This window comes from Vanacampus margaritifer, chromosome 2 (genome assembly GCF_051991255.1).
Source record: "Vanacampus margaritifer isolate UIUO_Vmar chromosome 2, RoL_Vmar_1.0, whole genome shotgun sequence".
Lineage (NCBI taxonomy): Eukaryota > Metazoa > Chordata > Actinopteri > Syngnathiformes > Syngnathidae > Vanacampus > Vanacampus margaritifer.
This window is the reverse complement of record NC_135433.1, coordinates 26050534-26067396: the sequence shown is the minus strand read 5'-3', so window position 1 is coordinate 26067396 and position 16863 is coordinate 26050534. Positions and strand designations below refer to the sequence as shown.

Below are 16863 nucleotides of genomic sequence, written 5' to 3'. Positions count from 1 at the left end.
TCGATCAAACTCAATGTCAACAACACGCAGATGGTGCGAGCAAACAACAGCAAATTGACACACCGAACAAAGACAAGCAGTAATCATGACAGGAATTGAAAATGAGCTATTGTGCTGGTGTTTTAAACACTATTATAGTCAAGCTAAATTTAATCACAATTTTTTCCCTTAAAAAGCAGCAATTTATTTGTGAGAACGTGTCATATTGAGAATAAAAATACTGTACATGATTACAATTATTGATGAATTGAGAATATCTTATAGAATTGGTGTGTTTCATCAAACTAAAGACATTTGAGAACACAAAAACCTCAGAAACAATAATTTTTGTGACTTGTATTTAATGGCAAAGGCTCAGCATATGAGCATTAAGGAAAAATCATTAAAAATTAGTACAAATTATTCACAAATAAAACTATTTCTCCACCAAGGGTACACAAAATAACGTTTTAGATGCACAAGACATTAATGACACTTAGAAATAATCTTAATAACTAAAAAAAATCACAGCTTGTCCAGTTCAAACTATTTGGTCAAAATTAAGACTTCGATTTATAATAAAAACATAAAAGTCAAACCATTAGTTCTAAACAACTTTTAAAATGAATGCCTTTTTTCACTTAAGTGCATCAAGAATTTAGTTCTTAGCAATATTTTTTTGTTTGAGTATTATTGCTATTAACAAATTATAGTTCCGCAGCTCAATACACTCAACTACCTGCATAACGATTGCAGCATTAAAAATATCTAACTTATATGTGAATAAATAACATTAGAAAAGGGTTTGAGAAATGGCACACCCGTAACTTCATCTCAAATGGCAGTATGACATTTTTAACATGTAAAAGATTTCAATGTTAGGAGGTCAGTCTGGAGTGTTTATGCTTTATATTTCATTAGAAGTGAGTGTTGATGGTCACATGATTGGTCCCTTTCCAAGTCATTAACTGCTTGGATAACTGGTCGTTGTAGAGTCTGGGTAGCATCTTAGTGCGGCTACCACTTTTGTTTTCCATTTCCTGTCTCTTGCCTGCGTCCAACTGTTTCAATGTCATGACTTATTCATTTCATGTTCTTCTTTCCTCCTGCTCAGTCATTTAGTCGGCCTTGGCGGCGTGGCCCTTGGCGCTCTTGTGCGTCCACGGGTAGATGAGCTCCCCGACAAAGAGCTTCTTGACCAGAGCGCCCCATGAGTCTTTGGGGTAGCAGCTGTAAGTGGGTGTGCGGTACGTGTCAAACACCGCGCTGCTCTTCAGCGGGTTAATCTAAGAACAAAAATAACACAGAAGGTGATAACTGTTATTATATTATACTGTGTATACGATGTAACACAGTTCAATGAATGTTCAATGAATACATACTTTTTTATACAGATGCTTATATCAGGGATGTGATTTGACCAAAGTGAAATTATCGGAAAATTTAGCGGGGGGGGGGGGGGGGGGTTGGGTGGGTGGGGGGAAGCATGACCAAATAATTACATCATGACCAAATGAAAAGTAACTCATATTAGAGCATACCACAAATGTCTTTGTTATAGCAGAAGATGTTATCTGTCGGAGTCATGTGCATACACAATGAACTACTAAAAAAAATAAAAAATAAATAAAAAAAAAAAAACCTTTTTTTTTCGGGGGGGGGGGGGGGGGGAATAAAAAAAGCGGAATTCCGCGAATTAGCGGAAAAATCACATCCCTGTTATATGTGAAAAATAGTTTAGATATTTTACATATAGTTTTCAAAATAAATCTCCAATAATTTAATTAAAAAGATGATTATTACTGTGATAATTTTTGCAAATATATTTCAAAATAAAATTAATTTGAAACAATTCAATTCTGACATTTTTATAAATTATATATAATATTTAATTTTAATATTAAATGTTCATTAATTCATGAAAAATATTGCCATTAATAATAAACTTCTTTACAATGATTTGGGGATACATTTATTTTAATTTTATGAGTATTGGTAGAGCCATTGAGTAACATTCTACACCTCAAAAATGTAAATGGCTATTTTAAAATGTGGCTCAAGATTTAGGTTTAGAATGGTTAAAAAATGTTTCTAATGGTTGTAAAAATATATATATAAAAAAAAGAGAGATAAAAATAGCGTGAGGGCTCACCTCCATGAGCAGGTGAAGAGCGGTTCCGGGCTCCTCACTCAGCACCCTGAACCTTACACCCTCTGTCCATCAGGTGGGGTCCATCACACATGAAAAATAACAACAACAGAAAACAGAGTCATCATTATGTTGTTATTATGTTGATGACGTGAACAATGTTGGGTGTTGGTGTACCTGCGAGTCTGTACGGACGACACACGCGAAGGCCGATGGCGAAGAGCGGGAAGGAGTTGATGAAATCCACACTCAGGTGGATGACGCCCTGGAACAGGACAACCACCAGACGCAACTGGACAACACACACACAATATGGTGCTGTCAATATATCTACAATATTTGTGTTCCAATTTCATAGAAATAATACAAAATCTCAAGGGGGAGTTTGTCATTGAGGGACCCATAGAAAGGGCCCAAATGAGCCTGCAGTGGCCGTCTCAAAGCAAAAAGGTCAAATTTTTGTGCCTTTTCTGGCAAATTGCAACTTTGAAAACCAAAATGGCAATCTTCCTGTGTTTCTCTGGGCGTGACTTTGGCTGAATTTTGAGAAAAATACACCTGAAGGAGTGGATGCGACTCTAAAATGACCACTTCAAACCAAAGCTTCAGACTTCTTGTCTGCATCTCTTGAGTTTTTCGTACATGTACCCATGATAAACATACCTACCAAATTTCATGCTGCTGGGTGAAACATTTTTTTTTCTTACCAGTGTGAAGACCAAGTAGTAGAGCGCAGTGGTAGGCAGCAGGAAGAGCAGTATGGTAAACAGCAGCGTTCCGATGAAGAGCTATGTTGGCGCAAAAATAACGTTCACATTGTGCGTGTGTAATATGAAATATTAGTATGTAATAATAAGTAATACGCATGAGCCGCTACCTGGTCCAGGTCGTAGGAGCAGGAGTCGACTCTTTGCCTCAGGACGTTCCACTTCTTGCCCCTGAAGAGCCTCCATAGCGAAGAGAGGCCGTAGATCTTCAGGCAATACAGTCTGTCACATTCATACAATATGCTACAACATTTATACATGAAGCTAATTAATATGCAACAATATTTCATAATGCAGAACAGGCCCGGCCTATCTTTAGCGTCAATGCATTATTCACTGCAACCCTTTTTCCGCCTCACTATCTATTATTACCAGCAGAACTCAAAGAAGGGGCCAGGCACTTTTATGAATAAGTAAAATTTTTATGTGTGTAAAAATGTGATGATGTCTTTTATTTAAATTTTTATCATCTTTTGTCGAAACATCAACGGAAGCTAAAAGGGAGACCTTGCCATCTGTAGTTGACAAACAGACATGTCATAAAATGGAACATCTACCGTATATTTGCACGATAAAATGCATAATTGTGTATGTAATAGGATGTTTCAGTAACAACATATGACTTATATTGAATTTGTATAGAGCAGCCAGAACGAGGACCCGGAAATAAACTAGAACAAACTGGAATAATAACTCAAAGTGGAACTAGAACTAAAGTGGAACTCAAACGAAAAATACACTAGAACTAGAACTAGGGCTGGAATTAGAACTAGAACTAGGAGTAGAATTAGAACTGGAACTGCAATTACGACTCGACTAGTACAAGAACTAGGATTAAAACACGAATTAAAGCAGAAACTGCAACTAGAACAAAATAAAATGAATTGAAACAATAAATAGAACTGGAACTAAAAACAGGACTAGGACTAGACTGGATCAATAAATTACAACTAGACTGAAACTAGCAATTGTCCTCTTGGGCCTTGTCCTCTCACAATTAAAACTGGAACTATAACTACACCAAGGACTAGAAAGAACTAGAAGTACAACTAGAAGTATGACACAAAAAGACCAGCAGAAGGTAAAATTGAGGAAAGCCTGCCCCCTGCAGGTGAATAAATGACCTGGCTCCGTAGACGTAGAAGCAGTAGATGTGAAAGGTGAGCAGCGCCACCATGTCGGACAGCAGAGACAGGGCAAAGGTCAAACCCAGACACGCCGACAGGCCGCCATACCACAGGATGGACTCCATGAATGGAGACATCAGGTGCACATAATCTGAAAGACATCAAACAACTATTTTGTCTCAACAAAACAAACAAACAAAAAAAAAAACATGCTGAACTACATGCATGTGCATGTATATCATGTGTGTGTGTGGTCCACTCACTGATCCACAGGTGGATGTGATAGAGGAAGAAGCGGCCCAGCATCTGGTCTAGGGCTCGGTTCATCTTCAGACCAGCTGGGGCCCCCATTAGCCACTGAAGCAGATCCTCGAGCTCCTTAGCAACGTGCTAACCAATGAGAATTACAACTTAATATCAACAGTCCTTTGCCCCACGCTCAGAACAGAGATGACAACAAAACACCAATTGATTAGTGTTGAATGCATGTTGTCAAAACAGCGTCGAGTGTGTCTTACATCAGCAGCAGGAACTAGCATGTTGGCTATCATGCTAATGTGGTCGTCTCTGTAGAGCCAGGAGGCCAGCAAAAGGCCCAGACCCACATCCACCAGGAAGGACACAAACACGTTGGCCTTTCTGCACACGCACGACCACGTCATCACAATCAACATGTGAGCGGGTCAGGAGAAGTACGACAATACCACAAAAAAGAAGATCTCACTGCATCAGACACGAGGACTGAAAATGAAACTAGAAGAAAATGTTATTCCAGAACAATATCTAGACTCAAACTGCTAAAAGTAATTAAATGTAAAATTGGAATTAGGATTAAACATACAATTACAGACAAAACTGAATTTAGTACAGGAATTACTGGAACTGCGACTGGAAGTAGACCATGATAGGACTAGACCAACAACTAAAACTTAAATTTGGAAGTAGATCTAAAAAAAAAGAAAAAAGAAAAAAAGAACTATTAACTACAAATACTAGAAGGCGAATTTAAACTACACATACCGCTAGAATAGCAACAGGATTTGGAACTAAAACGGGTACTACAACTGAAACTAGGACTAGGACTGGAACTACACCTAAACCAGAAACTAAAACTGGTACTATATCTAGTACTGAAAGAACAACTACAAAAGGAACAAGCAATGGAACTTAAAACTGGAACTAAGATTGGAACAAAAACTAAACCACAAAGGGAAAAGAACTGCAGCTGCAACTGAATAAGAATTAGAACAAAAACTTGGACCAGGAACGGAAGCAGAATGCGGACTGCAATTAGAACTGGAACAACAATGATAACTGAAACTAGAACTAAAACTTGGATATGACCAAGTTCTACACCTACGACAGGTAGTCCTAAAACTGGAACTAAACCAGAAAATAAAACAAGCACTGCAACTACACTTGGATTAAGTAAAGGACAAGGACTAGCGCAAGGTGAGCAGATAAGATGTCAAAAAAGAAGCGAACTAGTGGTAAAACCTGATAAACTGTGTGTGATTCCCAGCAGTTTTTTGTGAACTGATTGTTTTGAGGTGTTGGGTCCGATAGCTTAGCTGTACACAGGACGACAACTTGGACCACAGGAAGGGCAGCGGGAAAACATCGAAGACCCTGCAGAGGACCACAACAACAACACAGACATCAATACAGTACGTGTCACGCTAGGATAGCTTAGCAAAGCCCATCTTAGCATGTGCCGTCTCCTGACCGCATGCTGCAGATCCAAGTCCACATGGCCAGGATCCGGCTGAGGAGCATGCAGACCGGCACGGAGGCCTGCTTCAGCAGCTCCACGATGATGCTTCCCTCACGACCCTCAGACTGCCAGTGGGTGGACTTCAGAGGACCGTCGTCATACTTGTCCATGAAAAACAGGGGACCGCTGCTAGACACCGTGTGGAACACCTCAACACAGAACACATCACACATTACTAATGGCAATACTAGAAGTACTGTAGGGCTGGGCGATATGGCCCAAAAATAAAATCTCTTTTTTTTTTTTTTTACAGACATTCAGGACGATTTCGATTTTAATCTATTAAAACCAACACACATTTATTTAACGGTTTCATTTATTCAAAAATAATTCCTGTGCAAAATGTTCAGACAACAGTAATGTGTACAGATTCTAAATTAGTTTTAACATTAACTTAACATTCATATTTTTTTCTTAAATGCCACAATGAAATAGTTGGTAGCTGGTCTTGTAAACCACCCATCCAGCATTCTGCCACAAAATTACAACTTAGAAAAACATTTGAATGTAACAGAACATAAGAAAAAAAGCTTTTAATAATCCAAAAGACAAAATTCGATTTCATGATTTAGCAAATTTTCAACGATTCGATTTTTAAAATGACGATGTATCAAATTAATTTGATTTATTGCCTAGCACTAACTAGAAGTAAAGTAAAGTAAATGTAACTGTACTTAGAACAGTAGTAACTGGAACTGGACTCATGATTGGAACAAGAAATACTATTAACAGTGGAAAACCTTTTTTTTTTTTTTACACTTGTATGACAAAGAACGAGAACTGGAACTAGACAGAAGCAGGAACTAGGACTGGACCGAGAAGTGAAATGGATCTATGATGTAACTAGTACTAGTGCTAAAATGGTAACTACAACTAGTGCGCAAACTAAACCTGAATTGAAACTAGAATTGGAACTATATCTAAAAGGGGAACTAGAACTTGAACAAGCACTAAAACCAGTACTGTAGCTAAAATTAAGGAACATTTTAGCTACAGTACTAAAATTTTAGTACTGGTACTAAAACAGTAACAGGAAGTACAACTACAACTGGTAGAAGGATTGGAACAATAACTAAAAGAGGAATTAGAACATGAACTGGACTGAATTTAGTGTGCAGTAAACTGGGGTCAACGGTGTCTGTACCTGTCTCAACTCGGATGGCGAACCATCTTGTGTTTCTAGGACGCCGTTCTGGATGGGATGAAGCTGCGACAACATCACCTTCCTCTGCTCGTAGTGGACAAAGATCACCTTCTGCTCCTCTTCCTCTTCATCGTCCTCACACTTCTTCACCTGGTCTGGTGGCGGAGTGCGTCCGAGGAGGTGGCAGGTGAAGCCTTGGTGGCCCAGCCGGCGGCTAATCTGGAGCCAGCGCTGCCTGGGGAACATGGTGCTCAAGTCCCGCAGGAAGCTCTCCATGCCCTCCTCGCCGTCCTGGGGCAAACTCCACGAGCCCAACACGGACAGCTCCATGCCGCTCTGAGCCGCCATCTGACGCGCAGACAAACACACGAGGGAGTTAAAGAACTAGGATCAAAGCTCATCAATTGTGTGGGATTGGCAGTTGACTTGTAAACACGTGATGCCTCATGTAGAACTGGAGCTACAACTACAATTTATAGAGCTAGAACAATAAGCAGAGCTGAAACTGGAATGGAAGTAGGATTAGGACTGGAACGTTGACTAGAAATAGAACTAAGAAATGAAACAAAAGCTTTAGCTTAGAATAAGTGAAACTAGAAGAAGAACCTACAACTACAGAACAAGAAGTAGAACTACAACTGGAAACAAAACTGAAACATAAACTAGAACTAAGAGGACACTTAAAGTAGACCAGAAGTAGACTAATCCGAAATCTGGAAGATGAAGCACAACTACAGCTGGAACTAGGATTGATACTGGAACTAAAACAGGAACCAATACTAGATGTAAAACTAGACCTGAATTAATATTGACATAGAATTAGACCTGGAACGAGAATTTGAAATGTAAATGGCAATTAGAACTGGAACTACAATTGGAACTAGAAGTTGTATTAGAATTAAAACGGGAACAAAGTGAACTAATACTAGAATTAAAAGTGGAACTAGAACCGGAAGGACGACTTGACTGGAAGAAAGGTGGAACTAAAAGTAGCACTAGGAACTAGAAATAAACATGAAATACATACTAGACGTACAACTGCAGGTAGAACTAGAAGTACAGTAGAGGTAGAATGAAAGCTAGAGGAGGAAATAGCACTTGAACTGGAACTACAGGTAGAAGTGGAATTAATATTGTTTGTTTTTATTTGTTCATTTTTCCTTTCGGACAATCACAGACAATTTACAACATTCACTTTTCACATACAATTATACCCGAAAAAGGCTGACGGGATAAAGCCGAAGTTTATTAATTCCTGTTCCCAAAATGCAATAGGACGCAGATAATCAAAGTGGTAATTCGTCACATATTTAGTTGTGTGGATTATCAAGTTGTTGACTGATGCAAAAGTTTGTCTTCCCAATAGTCTTTGTTGATCAAAACGTTGATTTGTACTCTTGTTGATACGTTTGGTCCAGTAGCATTGGATAGCTAAGGATGAATATGAATATAAATATAAATATGAAATGCAACTAAAAGTAGAACTAGACTACTAGGACTAAAATTAAAACCAGAACTAGTACCAGAAGTGGATCTAGCACTGGAAGTATAAATGGAACTAAAACTCAGATGAAAATAGAGGTAGCACTAGACTGGAGCTAGAAATAAGATTAAACTAGATGCAGACTACTACTATAAATAAAACTGAAAGTGGAACTAGAACTTAGATGGAACTGGAAGTAGTACTAGTACTGAAATTGGAACCAACAGTTTAACTACGACTGGGACTACAATAGACCTAAAACGGAACTGGAACAAGGACTAAGACTACAGTGGGATCAACATGTCACTTGTTGACAGTGTGTTGTGTGTTTTGCCGAAACTAATACCGTACCTGCTCTATGTAGCGTTTGACATGGCTGGGTATGAACGGGTAGTGGATGACGGCCAGCACCACCGCCGAGTCGTGCTGGGGGATCCAGCGGCCCACCAGCAGACCGCTGGCTGCGCGGTTGCAGCATTGAGGGAAGAACACTTTCAGAACCATCGCTGCTGCTTCTTTATTCTACACCTGATGTTTCACATTCAAAAGCAGCAAAGAAATTAAATTAGGTCCTCATTTCGCTCTTGGTGGTACCAAAGCCACCGCACACATCCAAAGACATCACAAAAGATACAATAACGTATTTAATAGTCACCCCACACACTCTCAGTGACAGTTGAGCAACTGAGGCTGAGAACCAGAGTGGGCTAACTCAATTTTTAAGATTTATATTTTCACATGAGTACTGGTGTTAATAAAATTTTGACATATAGGGGGCAGTCCGTTATTGCACAATTTTCCTGATTCATCAGCGCAACACTGAGACAACTCCCAAGATGTCAGCAAGCATTTGTGTGCATGTGTAGAAATCATTGCAGAATGCAAGCTTCACAGGCTGATAGAAAAGTGAGAGAGTGAACAGCACTTTAGCTTGGATGCCAGTGGATTTCTATTTCATATTCATGAATTTTACTTAGAATCTTTTAATGAAATGTTGATAGATTCATTTGACATTTGTGTGAAATAAAGACATATCGGAGGAAAATTTAATTTACTGTAAAAACAAGTATCCTCAAGTAATCCTTCTCACAAAGATAGAAATCGCCCAGTTTATCATGCAGCTGTTAATCTTCTCTCTCCTGCAAAACGTCCAAACATGGAGTTTAGCCCACTCTACAGTAGTTCTGAGTGGTTGGTAGGAAGGCATGGAGAACCTATTTAAGAGTACCAAACACACCAGATGCACTTTGAGTCATCCCCAATGAAAATGGCAGTGTTGTTACAATAACATTGGTACGTGTGTATGTACTAACATCATTGACCGTCCTCATTTTTGTCCTTCATGAAGGGCACAGCACCCGAGGCACAACTTTCATCGATTTCCTGACCACTCGTCAGCAAGCTAGTAGAACTCTACAAACGCTCAGATACATTAAAATAATGAGTCGTACAGTATGTATTTATTTTCCATAATTGCGTCACTTTATTGGTACGTAATAAATTAATTGTCGCTCTGTCAGATCTTTTGCATCCCTATCACAGTCCATCGATCAAAATGCCAATTAAACAGGACTTCAGTTTCAAAATAAATAGGTCCAATGTGTAAAGTAGTAACGAAAACGTCAAAAGACATGTTGGTTGTATTTTTTACCTTATTTTCAAGCAGAAAAAGTTTCACCATTCGTCCACAGAGTACTGTTCGCTAGCGGGCCATTTTGTATGTTGACAGTCCCACGCGTTAAAAGTTCCGAAGGGAAACTAAAGTCCGGAAGATTCGTCGTACTAAAATTCTAAAGTCTAATTTAAAAATATTTACACTTTTATTAATTATTATTAGTAGTAATATTGCTATTGTTATTATTATTATTATTGGTCGTAGTATTATTATTATTAGTAGTAGTATTGCTATTGTTATTATTATTATTTGTAGTATTATTATTAGTAGTAGTAGTAGTAGTAGTAGTAGGAGGAGGAGTAGAACAAATACAGCCATTTCAATACCTTTAGCCAGACCCTTACATGGCTTTTGGACTTTCTTTCATTGGCACTAATTCATAATATAATGATAATAATATTCATACTCATACTCACAGTGAATGAGTGTGTGCTGCTGCTCTGCTGTCGGTAAATAAGGAGTCACCCAACGGTAAAGTGACTTATCTCCTTTTGCAGTGACACAGCAACAAAAAGGCGGGATAAATTACTGTATAACATTCTTTATCTCAACAGTTGTAGTCTAAAATTATGCTCTTTAATTTTAATTTCTTGTCATACTGTAAGGAATATGTTGTGAATTGTGTATGTGCAGGATTTTCTGGCAATACTACTGTAAAAACGCAAAAATGCACCAACCAAAAAAGACTGCCATGCCTCTCGTGTGGAGTTCTCGCGATACGTTTTACAATTGACGCGGAAGTAAACAAGCGACCACGTTTTTTTTGTTTTTAACGAGCGGACACGTGGATGATGGAGTGTGCTGAGTCAAATAAAAACGTTCCCCCAAGAAAAGAAAACATAGGTGACATTTTAAAACAATTCCAGTCGCAGTTTTTCTCTACCAATCGCCTCGTTTCATTCCCTTGGACGGTGAGAACGAATCAGCTACCTCGTACCAGACACCGTTCACGAATATGTCTGTACAATTTCCTTCAGTAAAGAGATTACGCGAACGTAAAAGCTCTTAAATCTTACATTATCATGTTGTTTGCGTTTATTTGGCGCAGTCATAAAGATACGTGTCAGTGTTTAATCAAATGACATCTAAATTAGTTGCCTTTTACAGTTTTTAGAAAATGACCTTGAACTCAGCAAATCATCTGACGTAATCTTAGACATCCTCAAACAAGTAAGCGGTGCAGTTTTTAAAAATGTATTTTACATCTGAAAAGTCACAAAATTGAGCTCGATGACCGTGTTTGTGTCAGACGTGTCTTCACACGCTGTGCCGGAAGTTTCCCCCGTCGCCACGATACAGGAAGTGCTTTATCGCCGAGCTTATAAGGCGGGTGAGTGTCTTTACTCCCATCCTGGTACAGTAACGCTGCTTCCCGAATGCTCTTGTCAGGGTCACACTCATTTTCAGGTGGAGTCAGTAGGATGTGAACCTCTGGATGAGCTCTACGATGCTCTGGCAGAGGTAGTAGCGGCCCAAGAGGTGGCAGAGGGATATCGGACGTACTTTTTGGTACCCAAATCTCTCACACTCACACACTCTCACACTCTCTCACACACGCACACACACACACACACACACACAATTCAGAACCTGCTAAATTGTACCAATCTCGCAACACACAAAATCACATTATGAAGGATGAAGAACCAACATGAGGCAACCAAACCAACTACACAATCATTAAAATCACAAGGGTTTTTTAAAAAAACTACTGCATGGTAACACAATTCTCCCATTCCACACTCAATGACAACAAAAAGCTTTTTAACAGTACCAAACGTACCCACACACACTCTCTTCCATGCTGTCCTTTAGCCGTGCGGGGACACCGTCAGTTTATTAGAGAACGTGGCTTTAATCTCCGAAGGGACGACGGGTCTGGTGACGTGGGAGGCGGCCCTATACCTGGCCGAGTGGGCCTTAGACCACCCGCGGACCTTTACTGGAAGGTACCATAATCGAGAGGAAAATTACTGCTAGACTTGATGAACAAGAAGTTATCCTTTTGCAGGAAAGTTCTGGAGCTGGGCAGCGGTGCGGGTCTGACCGGCGTCGTCGTGTGTCGCACGTGTGGTCCTTCCTCATACATCTTCAGTGATTGTCACCAAAGTGTCCTTCAAAGACTCGGAGACAACTTGAGCATCAACGGACTCAACAACAAAACAAACACCACCAGGACTGAAGTCAGTGTGCAAGAGCTTGACTGGACAGACGTGACGGAGGAACGCTGGAAGGAATTCAGTCCAGACGTGGTCATAGCAGCAGGTTCGACCTTTCATAATACAGCATGAGTGACGGTTTGGAAAAGGCAGTATGGATTTGCCCAGGTATGTTCTGTGCCGAGTGTGTTCTTCCCTCTGTATGTGTTGCAGATGTGGTGTACGATCCAGATGTGGTTGTGGTTCTGGTCCAGTTTTTGTCCAAGATCCTGAAGTGTGGTGGTGGTCGGGTTCCCACTGAGGTTCTCATTTGCTGCACCGTGAGGAACCCGCAGACGTACGCTGGCTTCAAGCATAGTCTAAGTAAGGAGATGCAGTCTCTCACACTGATAGGCCAATCATGTCCAGGAGGCGGAGTTTAACAAGGTTTCATTGACAGGTGATGCTGGGATTGGCCACCGAGTGATAAGTGGAGCTGTCAATCACGTCTTTGAGTACAACAGAGAGTCTGAAATAGAGCTTGTTCAATTGTTTGCATGTCAATAAAGTTGTTTTTTATTATTTACAAAAGTGTCTACTTTAAGGGAATGTTCAGTAACAATTCAACATGGCCACAGTTCGGTTAGAGCTCCTGTAAGGTCACCTAGAAGAAGATGATGAAGACGAGGAGGAGGACAAGAGCGGGAGGACGTGTTTGTCCCAGTTGTCGTCCCAGCGCTGCCCCCTGCTGGCCCGGAGGTTCTTCCTGAATGCACCCAGTTTGCCATCACTGCTGGGGAAGTCTGACAGGAGACTCTGGAAAAACAACGTTAAAAATATTTGTGGATTATTTTATTAAATATAATTGATTGTTTAATCAATTAATTAGGTGTTACCTTGAGCTGCTGGGCCAGTTGAGGGCCGTCAGAGAAGGTTAGGCCGTTGTGCTCGTGCGTCACCAGCTCCTCTAGGCTGAAAGGGAACCAAGTGAATTGTTGTTTTTCCTGATAATTTATTCAGAATAAATCCAATAAAACAAGTGCTTCACTTTCTTCTAATGTTACTACATTTTGGTTACACTCCACTTTACCGTGCCAAACTCACCACAAGAAGTGGACGGCGCATACAGGCAAGCAGCACCCAAACATGTCCACCACTTTCATGGGCAGGTCCAGACCGCTTGAAGACTTGTGCAGGCACACGCCAAGGTCAGCACAACCTGAAAATAAATGCAAACGATAAAGAAAGAGGCTGTTATGGTGAAAGCGGGACGCAAACCGACAATTTTTTTTTGCCCTACAACCACCACTGCTACTACCACTTTTACTTGTACCACTGCCACTACTTTAACCCTGACTACTATGCCTATTACTATGCCTACTATTTTTTTTCGACCCACTCCCTGATTATTCATGTTTTAGTCCTAGTTTTTTTTCATGGCAATTATAATGAGTGTCAGTTTTTCACATATTTGTGGTTGGCTCGATCCCTATCCCCCGCGAACAACTGTAGTCCATTGTAATCCAATGAAAATTAGATTTTCCATTGCAACAATACCAACACAATTATAAAGTGTATGTGACATACATTTATTATTGTTGTCCACTTGGAGTCGACACCTTCACGTTCTACATAGTAGTACTAGTATCTGTGACTTTTTGAGTGTGTGGCTATAAAAGGCGGGGCCTGGCCTGGCCTGGTGAGTGACGTGTGCGTCGGTAAATGAAACTGGCTGTTGTTGGCTCCAGTTAGCAATTGGCTGTTAATTTGCTATCCATTAGCCAGTCAGCATGTTTAGTAACTGGCCGGCAGTTTTGGGCTACATTATTGCCACCATCACTACTAAGATAATAAAAACTGCTACGCGTGTTTCAATCTGACCTAACAAAACAGGATAGTCTTCTGCTTCCAGCCAGGGTGTGCAGATCTTCACGTGCTTCAAACGTAGACTGTCAATCAACTTCATGTAGCGCTCCTTCTGAGGACCTTTCCCTTCACGCGCACACAAAAACAGACAATTCAATCACCGCTCGCCATCATACGTCAACGTCAATCGTACCTGTGATGACGCAGATTACCAACGGCAGAGTCTCTCCTGCTGAGATGAAATCTTCGTATTCTGTCAGGAACAAGGAGAAATTCAAACACTTGATCTGATCGCGGTGTGCGACAGAAGAAGAGCTGTTGCAGTACCTTGAAGAGCCTGCAGGAGGATGGAGAAATCTTCATCCTCTGTGGAAAGACAGCAACGTGATGAACAGAAGACAAGGCATTGCATATAGCTATTTACTACAAATAAAGTCTTGTTTCATCTATTCCTACAAGAGAATAATTCATGTAGGGCACCTGTCCAGCTGGTACTGCTGATGAGCAGGGCGGGACGATCGGGCCTCAAGGTTATTGAGGCCTGATCGTCGCGCCCCGTGTCCTTGCCAAGGTCTCGCAAAGAGAAGACGGTCTTCTCCACCCTAGCCATGACATCATCACTGCTGGAAAGAAAATGTTGGGGGTGGGAATTTATTAGTGAAGCAGCATGTGGCTCATTAACTCCAAAGCAATGTTTGTTAGAATGGTTGCACTTGCCTGCTGTGCCGAAAGGCAGGAAGTGTGCGCGAAAGCCTCACAAAAAGTTTATGCCGCGTTTCCAGTGGCGTCTCATTGAAGATGGCTGCCGGTCTGTCATACAGAGTGGTCGCCCTGCAGATTAAACATTTAACAACCCAGTAAACCTTTTATCTTTTTCGGAAAATGTGTTCTTGATTTTGACACACATATCATACTATCTTTAAAACAGTTAGCATGTACTCTGTGAGTCATTGGCGTCAAATCCTACTTGATGCCCCAGTTCCTGTGCAGATCTTCCTTCATTGCATTGGTCACGCACAAGTGCTGCGACGCAAGAGGGCCGAACACATGCTCGTACCTGCGGGAAGAACACAAAGCTTTTACGCGAGACTGAGCAGGAAAACATTCCATCATTAGGGTAAAATAAATTGTTGTTCCCACGTCACAGAGAAAAAATATATACATGTGAGCGTTTTTGTATGCATCCCTGCTCCGTGTATGTTAAAATAGCAGTTGTTTGAAAAGTTACAATTTCTGTAACATCTATGCTAATGTACGTGAGCCAGGTTGTGGCTTTTTGCGTTACATGTTAGCACGAAGCTAGCAGATTTTGTTATGTAAATAAAAGGTTGAGCATTTTGTTGTTTTAATATTCACTGTTAAATTCCTCTCATTTTATGTGTCAATTTCATAGAAAATTGGCACTGACCACTTTGCCAAGCGCACGAGCGGATGCGTGTGGCCGTGGCTGAGCGCCATGATGGTGTAGCCGTAGTTGTGCCAGTCGATGATCAAGTGGCCGCCTCGCAGGACACACGCCAGCCATGCTGAAGCCATGCTCGGCAAACCTGGAGGATTCTAGGAAAAGAATAAATAAACATTAATCAACACTAGAGGCGGTCACTCAGAAAATTAAAGGTTGTGATTGGCTGTCGGGAGTCACGTGACCCACCTGCATGAGTATGTGAGCGTGTGGTTTCAGCATGAGTATCACCGCGAGAACCTGCGCAAATTGAATGGTCACTTTGGTCACGTAGGTCAAAATCTTCGGGCCACCTGAAAGTTTTTAAAATACATAAAAAAAGAGAAAGAAAGAGAGAGACAAGCTTTTTCCACCATTATCTACAACTAAAATTAGGGGAGAAAATAAAGAGGTGAAGTAAAAATAACTAACTGTGATAACGAGGTTGCACAAGTGGAAACACCCTCTCATAACTGGCATATGGCTGTGTTCAATATAAACCAGTCACATCAAACTCAGCACACACCTGCGACCATTTTAGGTGGCTCTGAATAAAGTTCATTCAGTACTTGACATTTTTGCAGTCACATCTTATAGCACAGTCCATGGTTCGTATAGAACTTTCACAGCATCAGAAGTTCCGTACTATAGAAAACGAGTGGATTAATTAAATGTGTCAACAAATCAATTACCTCTGACACCTCTGACTTCCGCAATCGAGACGATTTGGATCCTATCGTCCCTTAACACGTCCCGGTGAGGTTTGCTGTCTAAAAGTAAAACATTTACATGAACAAAAATCAAATTCATATTAACTATGTATACATGCCTTGTTTTACCTAAATAGCCAACAAGAGTGACTTCAAATCCATGTTTACTGAGCGACAGCGCGTGATACTGCATGCGGGGACTGCGACCGATATCTCCGAGAACCAGCACGCACACCCGCCGCTCACTGCCGCGATTATGGCGCCTCAGCAGCCAGCACAGCGCGACCGCGAGGCCCACGACCGTCACCGACACCAGTGGCCACCAGATGCCCGAACGGGTGCCGCAAAACGCCGCCAAGAGAAGTGCAATCAGCGCAAAAAGAATCCGAATGGAGACAGTTTGGCCGGGAGCGGCCATGTTTGTTTTGAATTTTTGATGACGTGGAGACAGTGGTGGAGGCGGGGCTACCGATTTAAAGGGACCGCATAGATTTGGATGACGTTACTCTGAGTGAAAACGCTGTTGATAATATTGTTTTTGTTTCTAAACTTGTGTTTTGCTGATTGAAAATATAAATATCAAATATTATTACGTTTCCACCCAAAAATC

General features: G+C 40.8%; 3 protein-coding genes across 7 annotated transcripts; 1 reads left to right on the top strand and 2 right to left on the bottom strand.

Moving 5' to 3' along the window:
• Positions 1-324: 324 nt before the first annotated feature.
• On the bottom strand, positions 325-12114 carry pigq (phosphatidylinositol glycan anchor biosynthesis, class Q). Of its 2 annotated transcripts, none has more exons than XM_077556258.1 (13): positions 11221-12114; positions 8775-8951; positions 6941-7288; positions 5749-5945; positions 5520-5651; positions 4541-4661; positions 4286-4412; positions 4020-4173; positions 3006-3117; positions 2836-2916; positions 2306-2420; positions 2132-2193; positions 325-1265 (listed from the first exon to the last, which is right to left on the bottom strand). In XM_077556258.1, the coding sequence occupies exons 2-13, from the start codon at positions 8925-8927 to the stop codon at positions 1098-1100; spliced, it is 1770 nt and encodes a 589-aa protein (XP_077412384.1). In that variant the 5' UTR covers positions 8928-8951; positions 11221-12114; the 3' UTR covers positions 325-1097. The 2 variants fall into 2 exon arrangements, with proteins under 2 accessions (XP_077412384.1, XP_077412383.1); XM_077556257.1 differs by lacking the exon at positions 11221-12114 and adding an exon at positions 10075-10182.
• Positions 10841-12842, top strand: eef2kmt (eukaryotic elongation factor 2 lysine methyltransferase). Of its 2 annotated transcripts, XM_077556263.1 has the most exons (8): positions 10841-11009; positions 11206-11268; positions 11348-11428; positions 11506-11607; positions 11914-12047; positions 12110-12363; positions 12471-12620; positions 12697-12842. In XM_077556263.1, exons 1-8 carry the CDS (start codon positions 10887-10889, stop codon positions 12801-12803), a joined length of 1014 nt encoding a protein of 337 aa, XP_077412389.1. In that variant the 5' UTR covers positions 10841-10886; the 3' UTR covers positions 12804-12842. The 2 variants fall into 2 exon arrangements, with proteins under 2 accessions (XP_077412389.1, XP_077412392.1); XM_077556266.1 differs by having other exon boundaries at positions 10844-10941; positions 11206-11607.
• Positions 12786-16706, bottom strand: alg1 (ALG1 chitobiosyldiphosphodolichol beta-mannosyltransferase). 3 transcript variants are annotated; one of them, XM_077556259.1, is made up of 13 exons: positions 16383-16706; positions 16236-16313; positions 15754-15857; positions 15511-15659; positions 15070-15159; positions 14820-14933; positions 14583-14725; positions 14430-14468; positions 14296-14355; positions 14118-14228; positions 13341-13455; positions 13133-13208; positions 12786-13052 (listed from the first exon to the last, which is right to left on the bottom strand). In XM_077556259.1, the coding sequence occupies exons 1-13, from the start codon at positions 16669-16671 to the stop codon at positions 12897-12899; spliced, it is 1524 nt and encodes a 507-aa protein (XP_077412385.1). In that variant the 5' UTR covers positions 16672-16706; the 3' UTR covers positions 12786-12896. The 3 variants fall into 3 exon arrangements, with proteins under 3 accessions (XP_077412385.1, XP_077412386.1, XP_077412387.1); XM_077556260.1 differs by having other exon boundaries at positions 14583-14722; positions 16383-16705; XM_077556261.1 differs by having other exon boundaries at positions 15754-15804; positions 16383-16449.
• Positions 16707-16863: the final 157 nt, after the last annotated feature.